Raw genomic sequence first — 9,710 nt, 5'->3', positions numbered from 1 at the left:
ACTTGGGTACGGATAGAAAGGCCACGCTACGGACACCCAGGCACTTTACCTCTCTGGCAGTGCTACGTCTGGGTATGAGTCTGGGTCTCCTCGTGGCATCCACTGCCTTGCACCAACAACAATCAAATCTGTACGAGGGGTTGGTCACATTACCAGTGACTCCTCAACTTAGTTCCTTTCACCAATAGGGTATGTTGGTATCTGGTATGTTGATATCTATCAACCTTACCTACCTCGAGTCACCTTGAAAAGTTGTAAGAAAGACTTTATTCTCAAGGACATGTTTCGCCGAGTGAACAAACTTGACCCGAAGTTCTAGCGAGGCTTACAACGACGATTCGACAAGTCAAAACCGTGTAGGTAGCCAATCCCATAGACCAACGTAACGTCTCCGGCCGGAGCGGGATTTGCTTGCGCCTCTCATTCTTACTTGCATATTTCGCCCCAGCAAGACTGGCAACGGCGGCCAGCCGATACCCACGGAGGCACATTGACCCTCGTGGATGCGGCAAGTGCAAGAATTCGTCGTCATTGCCTGCCTCTAAGCTGTTTTGTTCACAAAAAAAAAAACCCCCCCAGCAAGGCTTGCGTGCTACGGATCCGATACGGAACTACCTGCTGAAAAGAGACGAGTCTACCTGCAGTTGCGTCATACCCGACGTCGCGAGCTTACCACAAACAACCTACCGTAACAAGCTACCTAGGCGGGCAAAATTCCACACAGAAGCTAAGGTAAGGCATTTGGGTCAAGGGCCAGGTTCTATCGGACTCTCACTGCCGACATCCATGGAGTTGACTGGCTACGAGAGTCTGGATTTCAGACTATGGGGACCGATGTTGAACTCGGTGACCACGGGTTCTATTATCTGCAAACCACAACCAAAGAATCGAGAAACACAGACTTCCATCACCGCGTTTAGTCGCGTCCAACCTACCCACCTGCCATATCTACGGATACTGCACGGTTCTCATGCAAGGGCCTCCCGCCCCTCACTCTCTCTACCGCCAAAACAAATGAATCCAATCTTCCCCCCCTTTCAGGCCCTCCCCTCTCCGCCGTTTCTCCTCCCCCCATCCCCTTCTTGGCCCGAGCGAAGCTAGGACCTGAACAATCAGACATGAATGGACGGCAAATGAGGTCCAAGCTCTTTGCTGTCGCTTCGGGGAATCCGATCTAAGTGACTAGTATCAACCCCAGAGGCCGCTTTCCCTAAAATACCTACCTATCCAATCGTGCCAATCCAAGGCTGGGGCACAGGACAGGCAGGGACCCATGAGAGATCATGTCTCCATTTTGGACGGCTTAGCTAAGCCATCCATTTTGCTGGGCATCTGCCATTTGCTGCCTGCCGTGGGCGCAATGCGAGGCAACCTAGTTGGCCAACCCCCCACAACTTACAAGCCTTTCCGGCTGCACAGACTCAGCGGGATTTTAAACAAAGACACAAAAAAGGGGTCCGCCCTCTTAGATAATAAACTTTTGTGGCATCGCCAATTCAACATTACGGTCTGGGTTTCCCTGGACAGGGTTGTGGGTGGTGGTCGTTATCTCTTCTCCATACAAAAATATTACTAGATCCTCATATCCATAATACCCACTTTCCATCGTCTAGAAACCGGACTAAATCAAGTAAAAGTAATATTTGAGCAAGCGACTCTGCTCGGGGCGGGTATAACAAAATCGCAAAGACGCTTCTGAACGAGAGACAAAGTTATGTCGCGGGGTAACGAGGTGTGGCCATTCCACCCATCCTCGTCGCCTTTTCTCACATGAACACGCGGAAATCCTCACTGCTGCTGTCCCGCCGACTCCGAGGACCCTTGTTCCCCACTGTTCCGGCTTCCGTCACCCAGCCAGATCCCTCCGACTCGGGCCCCGACGAATATCGCGCCAGCCCTTTCCCCTTGCCCAGCACTTCACTGCTTGCCCTCGATGATGCGTAATCAGGCCGGTTGCCCGAGGGACGTCGCTGCATGAAAGAGTCTCTGTTCCAGCGTCCTGCCATGATGTTGGAGCTGGATGATGATTGCCGTGATAGAGGAGTTTGCTTGCCTACCCGGCTGTCCCTGTTCACCGGCCCGCTCGAGTCTTTCTTGATGATGCTGAGGGGCCGGGGAGACAGCGATGGCGTGTGTCTCATGAAGGGAGAGCTTCGTGTCAGTTCCTCGTAGGCGATGCCAAGCGAGTCTCTCGGTGGCGGTATCGTCCGCCAGTTCTCTGTACCCCTGGCCGATTCGAGGGAATCAGAGTCATCGCTGTCCAAAATATACCTGTTGCGCGAGGGGACGACTGACCGGCCGCCGAAGAAGGGACTTGAGTCGGACTTCCTGCTGATCGGTCGCGAGACTGAGCCATGGCGCGAATCCGGCCGTGAATCCTGCCGAACGAACCTGCCCCTTCCGGATCCCGACCTCGAGCTGCGAAGACTGCTTTGTGATCCCAAGTCGCTCATGATGGGGAAGGCTTTTCGTGGTCGTTGTGACGGCGAAAACCTATTGCCGTTCGTGGGATTTGAGCCCAGTGGCGTTGGCTGTTCTGGGATCGAGGCCAGACTGTCAGAGCCAGAAGCGCCTGGTAACAGCTGCGACCTGTCTAGGGTCAATCTGGAGGGTTCTCCCCACGGGCTCGTGTAAGCAAGGTCAGGTGTTGCCTGGATACTACTTGTTTCCGCATTTATAGATGGGATGGTGACGTCCAGCACGCTCCGGAAAGAATCATCTCGTTGGCCCTGGAGAAAGCCAGATGACCCAGATAGCACGCCACTGGGGCCGTCGTAGGTGCTCGTTGATCCCTGATGCGTGTGCTGAGGGTGAAATAGGACACCCTCTGTAAGCCAAGAAGACGTGACGGACGGAGATCTCGGCGTAGGGCTTCTTTCGGATCCCCTCCAGTATGAAGAGCGGTTGTTCGTGTTTGACTGTGACATACGAGAGCCGGCAATGGTCGAAAGCGTCCTCGACTGTCTCATCCTTTGTACAGCAGAGTTAAAGTAACCTCTGCTGCGTCGATTGTCTTCAGTCTTCTTCATATCCCCAACCGATGATCCGTCTCTGCTGTGAGCCCCTCCGTTTCTCACAAACGATCCAGGGACTGGTTCCGATATGATGTTTTTGAAGTTCTCGTGGATCGATTCTCGCTCTTGCCTCCTCCTCCGGCAACAGATGATCAAGATAACAACAATGGCGAGGAACAGAAGTGGCAAGAGGATCGCCAGTGCGATATAACCAGCTTTGAGGCCTTGCTGCGGGTCGCTTGTAGGCGCGGGATTCGTTGGCTTAGTAGAGGATGTGGGAGAATCCGTGGTAGTCGTGGCTGGCAGAGGTAAGACCTCCAAATCTGCCGTCACCGTCTCGGTCTCCTCTGAGCTTTTTGATGCCGCCTTGACATTGACTGTAATATTCTCGGGGGATGTAGTCTTGGGCGCCATTCCCGATATGACCAAGCCATCGACGTTGACCCAATCTGCCGAGGATTCGATGCTTAGATCAATGTCTGAAGGCGTCCATAGGTAAGGTTCCACGTCGAATGTGAAGTTCTTTCCCGGTGTCGCCTCGATGCTCAAGTTTGTGTTCCGGAAGATTCGCGTAACGATGAACACCGATAAAATAACGTCGAGAGTATCAGAGTATACATCCCGAAAAGTGAGCGTAGAGTTTGAAGATTTCGCATCCTCAGGGGGGTTACCCTGGATTTCGAAAGTATTATTATCGACCGAGAGCCAGCTCGGAAGGCCGGACACGGTGAGGTTCAGCTCGGATGGCGTTGTGGCATTTCCGTCCAACCTAATACTACTAGCAAGTGCCGTATATGTCACATTCGCCCCTCGCGTTGCGTTGATTTCGATGGTAGGCGTGTCTGTCGTCAATCTGTGGGCACCGACAACGATAGAAAACACAACGGAAACAGCCGAGAATCCGATAATATCGGAACCAACAAGGCTGAAGTCGAATTTCTGTGGCGGCTGGACGAGAGACTCGAACGGTGGCGTTTTCCCGGCAAATGTGAGGCTACCAGCGTCAAACTTGATCCACGAAGGCAAAGGGCTGCTATCTGCGGAAGTCGCGTAGTAGTTTAGCCCATCTCCAGCATAAGAGAACGTGTCCTTGGCGAATGTGAAGGAGAAGTCGGAGGCGGGAGAAGCCACGACGGCAGACGGCGATGATGTATCGCCAAAGTTCTGTATTTGCTCCGATAGTGGGATATTGAGCTTGGGCGTAGGTCTCCTTGTAACCACCAGAGTCGCCGTCATCGTAGCAGACCCAGAATCATCCGTTGCAACGATGTCCACCGGGATGCCCACCACTTCTCCTGCCGGAACATCTTTATCCTCTGGAGTTCCAGAGAGCCGGCCGGTGCTGGCATCGATCGAAAGCCATGCCGGCGAGTTTAGTAGGCTGTAAGATAGTCGGGATTGCGAAGAAAACGTCTGAGGTGAAAGAGTGTACGAAAATGGTTCCGATATCCTCGTCGCAGGTGGTAGCTGTGAGTTGAACGGGAAGTAAACGACTGGTACGGCTCCTGCAAGCGCAGCTAGACTCAGGAACACAGACAACATCACGTACATTGCCATGACTGATGCGTTGTACGAAAGGAGCGGCATCTGCGAGCCAGAGGAGCGGGAAACAAAAACAAAATCAATCGGAGAAGAGCATGTCAAACAGAAGGTTATCTCATCAGAAACGAGAGAAGCCTAGGACGATAACTTTACCCGTAGAGGATATCCTCGGCGCGAATCTCGTGGTCCATGGCTCTCGTTTTCTGGTGCTACGTGTCTCCCTTCGTGCCAGTGCTCACGCCCTGAGAAGAGATTCGCGGGTGGGCGCGTCCTCCTCAAACTGCCGCCCTTCCATGTGGTCGGTCAACGGAGGGTACTACTTCACTCGAAGAAGCAATCGTTTCAGCGTGGCAAAGGTTCACTTGCCATACTGGGAGTGTCAGACGGCGACTAATCGAGTACTGCATTCCAGCGGCGGGTTGAAGCGCCTCAAGGGTGTTGAGGGCAGGTTAGGCCCTGAGGCATAGAGGGAGGCGGGATGAGACATGTCCACTCGGAACGTGTGCTTTGACGAGGTCCGGAATGTATTAGGTGTTTCCTGCGGGTTAGTTCGAGGGTTGATTAGACAGTTCATTGCTTTACATTGGACGGCACATTCGTCAAGCTTATTCGGTCTTGTGCTTGACAGGAGGGTAAGATGGTGTAATGGGGAGTACCTTACTTGGAAGAGGCAGGATAGTAGGATGTGTGGTTCCCTGTATATTAGGTAAGCCATACTTTGGGCGGGATCCCGCACATCGGAGTGCAACGAAGGCTTCTTCCGATTTCCACCCACCCAAGCCACGCTTCTATCCAGTGAGGCTCAAATCGACCGTCGTTGCCAAACAAATTGGAAAGAGCGGACAGTGCAGAACCCTGAACAGGGTCGAAGCGGAAAGCGCGCAGAGAAGAAGGGGCAACCCCGCTTGAGGCAAAACGCACCTCCCCTTATCGGAAAGTCTAGATTGTCGTCGGCCTCAGCAAAACGGACGTTGAAATAAAATAAAAATAAATTCCCATGCAAAAAAGGCCAGCGATACCGCTCTTCCGTGCCTGCCATTTTTACCTCTAGACTCATACCTTTAACTTACCTAGAGATCTGCACCGTTTCCCGACAATCACTGCCTGCCTAAGTAGAAAGAGCATCGCTCAGCCGCTTGTGTCACCCTGCTGCCAATAAGCTCAACTTACCTTACCTCGCCTTATTACTTTCAGCCGTTTACGTGCGCTCCCTGGGCTACCTTTCACACACAATAGCATTATGCGAATTCTCAACAACCCCCTCATACCAGAGAAGATGGAGTCCCTCGACCGCTCTCCCTCACCTGAGTTTTCGCCCTTGGCCATCGGCGAAGACTTCACACCGCTCCCCACCTACAAGGCCGCAACTACGTCAGTCTATGACATGTCCGGCCTCCTGTCAACTCCCCTTCAACTCCATGAAGATCTCGCCTCGGGATGCGGCGGTCAAACCTGGCCTGCAGGCATGGTGCTTACAAAACACATGCTGCGCTACCACCGAGAGAACCTTAAGGGCGCGAGAATGTTAGTCATTAAGCCACCTTCTATTGCGTACTGCCACGTTTGCTTCTCTTCTCGGCTTCGTGGTCTATCATGTTCTACCACTGGTTCATACCATGCAACATGATATTAAATCCCAGTCCAAGCGCGGCCCTCGCACGAGGAGACATCATTTCTTAGGACTGAGCTGACTCGGGGCTTTTCGGAGCAAATAGACTTGAGTTGGGCGCCGGCGGCGGACTCGTCGGACTGGCTGTGGCCTTAGGTTGTGGACTGCAGGAAACGCTGTACCTCACAGACCAAGACGAGATGTTCGAGCTGATGGGACGGAACACCAAGTTGAACGGCCTCGAAGACAAAGTCAGGCCTATGATCCTGAACTGGTGAGTAATTTACCCCCCCAGCTCGCTTGATCCCAGCCGTGCGCATCCATCCCCAGAGGTCCCATCCGGGGGACTTGGACGCCACGGGTGCCAAAATGGCTATGTGCACGGTAGAAAGCCTAGGGTACTTCGAGATGCTCGAGTTGCTCGAGACCCTCGAATAGATTCAACCTCGCGTGGTCCACGTGAACGTACGAATGTGTTCTTCTGCAGGAAGCTCAAAGGGACTCGGGCTACCGTTCGACTGATGTACGGATGACTGATCAATAGTACAGGGGCGGACCGCTATCTCAAGAGGTTGTCGATTTCAAGCCCAATGTCATTCTGGCAGCAGATTGCGTCTACTTCGAGCCGGCATTCCCACTCTTGCTGGAGACTCTGACGAACCTGTTAGCCTTGGAACCTGACGCGGTCATCTACTTCTGCTTCAAGAAGAGGAGACGTGCGGATATGCAATTTCTCAAGAAGGCACAAAAGGCGTTCTTGGTGACGGAAATCGTCGACGAAGATCGCCCTGTCTTCAGCAGAGAGGGTCTATTCCTCTACACTTTTGAGAGCAAGAAGCCGACTTCAAACGGGAACCGAAAGTGATGAAATTTGATGTGATCTTTGAATGCGACCCATTCTCTGGAGCGATAGAGCATCGCGCCTCGGCTGCGGGACACCAGATGTTCCCAAGCACGAGAGCTCCTGATCGGCTGAGACTCTTGAGTCTGCTGGACGATGGCATATCTGCCAAGGCACCCCAGCTATGAGTCAACAATAGAGAGAACGTAGTAGCAAGCAAAGTCCAAAGTGGCCGTTGGAGATGATGCAACCATATCGGAGACCGTCATTCTGCTATCCTTGTGGCTCACCCAGCGGCACAATGGCAGCCTCCAAGAAAGCCAGTTGATGGCCAAGCTTGCACGTGGTTCCCTGACAACATTCCGTACCCCTGTAAGCGAAGATCAGCTTGCAGCATTTCGAATGGGTGACTTTGAGCGACGGCAATTGTGCCCGGAACTTACGTCAATATCAACGACGGGAAGCAGGGAGTTCCATCTGTGTCGTCAGCGAGATGGGGAATATCAATTTCAATAGAAATCAATTCATCAATGCACCCTTAATAGTTCACACGCCATGTTGATCGACAGGAACGGTGGAGACGATGGAGCGGGAGATAAAACCCTCCGGACTGCGATATTGGACTGCTTGATCTAGGTCATCACTCTGCACAAGTACTACTTGTCATGCCCCAGACCATCAAGGATAGTGAGACACGACAGCTGCAGTGGCCGATGTGAGCTTCTCTGGTGTCCTGGTCAAGTATCACAACTTCAACGTCCAACACACCGGCAACGGGAATGAAGAAGGTGTGAGGGGTTTTCTTCCCACGTTGACCTTCAGCCAGCTGCCGAGCTCCTGCACGCCCTTTAAGGCTTCATCCAGTAAGATGTCAAAGTGGAAAATCTCTGCAGATTTGGCGCTCGTGGAACGTGGTCCGACGTGTTATAATATCCACCGACTACTACAGGTTGGTTGGCAAGTCCGGAAGCGGCAGAATGGGCCCCCAGAGAAGAGGCATGTCGTGTCAGATCAGAAAGGAGAGGGACTCGGGGAGCGATTGAAGGGACCAAACAAACACTATTCCATGGCAATGGCTTGCAAGAGCTGGCTGCTGGCCCAGTTGGGTGAGTGGTTAAAGTGATGTGGCATTGCCTGAGCTGGCTGATCGTCCGGGATCAGAGCCGGGCCAGGGGGCCAGGGGGCCAGACGGGCTGTGAGGGTTGCGCTGAGAGAGGGGGCTCCGGGCAAAGTCTAATTGTGATTGGCGCGTACCTTGCAGCTGCAAGGAACCCGCGCAGGCTGAGTTTGCTCGGAGCCGTGGGCGCTGGACGTCGCCTTATTCGGTTCTATTGTTGCATCGTTCCTGGGGTTCTGTCTGTTCGTTTCTCCTGCTACTTTCTTCCCCCTTCGACCCTTCCCAAGCAGCCAAGTTCCCCCTTTCTTCCTTCGGGCTGGCAAGTGCCCATTTGGGGCCTCAGGCAGACACAGTACCTATGCCTGCGGGAGCCTTGTTCCCCCTGGTCTCTCTTCTCTCGCGACTTGATGTTTCAACGACGGCCCCTCGGCACTGGCCTGGGATTCAGGAACAATCCACACATGCGCTGCAGTGTGGTGCTGACGTTAGGTACGGATACGGATACCTGCGCTCATGGGGGCAGCCGCGGCGTGGCAAGGTAACATCCTCAAGTTCTCGACCATTGTTTCTCAATGTTTCCGTGGGCGCACAGTCTGTTCAATGTTACATCGCAGCCAGCCGCCATGGGCGCTGGAGTCTGGTTCATTCGGCCAAAATAAGAAGAAGCAAAAGAAGCACTGGAATATTTCCTGTCTTACCAGCGCGGCAAAGAGCCGTTCGCATTCCAGCAATGCGTCGCAGGCCTCCAGCGCTCCGCATAGCACAGCGGATTTTACCGAATGTGCGTAAAGATTGGCGGCTGGCAAGCAGATACCCGTTCTGAATTGCGGTACTCTCTGCCCCCCCCCCCCCCGGAGCCACCGGCTGATCGTCATTCTTTCGCATCCAGGATTCCCAAGGAGGGGTGTTCAACGGTGTTCGGACCCTGGCATTGCCTGGGCCTCTTTTCCCCCTTGGACTCTTGACTAGCGAAAAAAGTTGGAGCCCTTTTCCCAGTTTCCGCGTGTTTCAAGGAACAAGCACCTGTCCGACGGTTCGTCCAATCATGCAATGCCGGGGAAGGAAACAAGATGACATTGTGACAAGCGACAAGGCAAGTTGGACAGAGAGATTTGAGTCCGTGGAGAGACGAAGTAAAAGGTTGGACGAGCGGACAATGGCAAGGACATGGGACGGAGTCACAGAGTTACTGTGGACAAGGAGGCGTGTGGTCAAGCCTTTCACCCACCAGCCGTCTACCACGATCAAGCGGTTGTCGCGACAAAGTAGCAGAGCACATCAGCTGGCAAAGACCAGACCAGCCGCGAGGGGATCGGTATCGGTAAGGCCCTGGAGACATGTGATGGACTCAATACCTGGCTACCTATATGATGCTTGCTGACTTGGCAAGACTTTACGACTTTCGGCTATATCCTGCCGCCCCCGAATTCCAAGATCCATGGCCTGCGCCTCGCTGCCCAGCTCGTGTTGTCCGATCTTCTTTCCACTTCCCGACAACCCAATTGCCGTCCATGCGACGATGTTCTCCTCTCAGTCCCAAAACGAGTCACGACGTTGGCAGTTGCTGGTCCAATGACTAGACAGAAT

General features: G+C 53.4%; 3 protein-coding genes across 3 annotated transcripts; 2 read left to right on the top strand and 1 right to left on the bottom strand.

Moving 5' to 3' along the window:
* Nucleotides 1-1,430: 1,430 nt before the first annotated feature.
* BDZ83DRAFT_599380 (uncharacterized protein) lies at nt 1,431-4,816 on the bottom strand. Its single transcript, XM_060506988.1, has one exon. It carries the CDS (start codon nt 4,599-4,601, stop codon nt 1,767-1,769), a length of 2,835 nt encoding a protein of 944 aa, XP_060371031.1. The 5' UTR covers nt 4,602-4,816; the 3' UTR covers nt 1,431-1,766.
* A 718-nt stretch (nt 4,817-5,534) lies between these two features.
* Nucleotides 5,535-7,182, top strand: BDZ83DRAFT_291552 (putative methyltransferase-domain-containing protein). The gene is made up of 3 exons (XM_060502194.1): nt 5,535-6,080; nt 6,272-6,439; nt 6,715-7,182. Exons 1-3 carry the CDS (start codon nt 5,797-5,799, stop codon nt 7,028-7,030), a joined length of 768 nt encoding a protein of 255 aa, XP_060371030.1. The 5' UTR covers nt 5,535-5,796; the 3' UTR covers nt 7,031-7,182.
* Nucleotides 7,183-8,308: 1,126 nt separating this feature from the next.
* On the top strand, nt 8,309-9,087 carry BDZ83DRAFT_291529 (uncharacterized protein). Its single transcript, XM_060502193.1, has 2 exons — nt 8,309-8,952; nt 9,013-9,087. Exon 1 carries the CDS (start codon nt 8,482-8,484, stop codon nt 8,944-8,946), a length of 465 nt encoding a protein of 154 aa, XP_060371029.1. The 5' UTR covers nt 8,309-8,481; the 3' UTR covers nt 8,947-8,952; nt 9,013-9,087.
* Nucleotides 9,088-9,710: the final 623 nt, after the last annotated feature.

The sequence above is a fragment of the Colletotrichum acutatum genome (assembly GCF_030867785.1).
Source record: "Colletotrichum acutatum strain CBS 112980 chromosome Unknown BDZ83scaffold_4, whole genome shotgun sequence".
Lineage (NCBI taxonomy): Eukaryota > Fungi > Ascomycota > Sordariomycetes > Glomerellales > Glomerellaceae > Colletotrichum > Colletotrichum acutatum.
Note: the sequence above shows the minus strand (reverse complement) of the source record. Positions and strands in the feature narration are given on the sequence as shown.

Bases quoted from the DNA above. Each gene is read 5' to 3' on its own strand.
- BDZ83DRAFT_599380 (XM_060506988.1), bottom strand. From the start codon at position 4,601: ATGCCGCTCCTTTCGTACAACGCATCAGTCATGGCAATGTACGTGATG.
- BDZ83DRAFT_291529 (XM_060502193.1), top strand. From the start codon at position 8,482: ATGCCTGCGGGAGCCTTGTTCCCCCTGGTCTCTCTTCTCTCGCGACTT.
- BDZ83DRAFT_291552 (XM_060502194.1), top strand. From the start codon at position 5,797: ATGCGAATTCTCAACAACCCCCTCATACCAGAGAAGATGGAGTCCCTC. The intron at 6,081-6,271 runs GTTAGTCATTAA...CGGAGCAAATAG, and splicing joins AACCTTAAGGGCGCGAGAAT to ACTTGAGTTGGGCGCCGGCG. The intron at 6,440-6,714 runs GTGAGTAATTTA...TCAATAGTACAG, and splicing joins AGGCCTATGATCCTGAACTG to GGGCGGACCGCTATCTCAAG.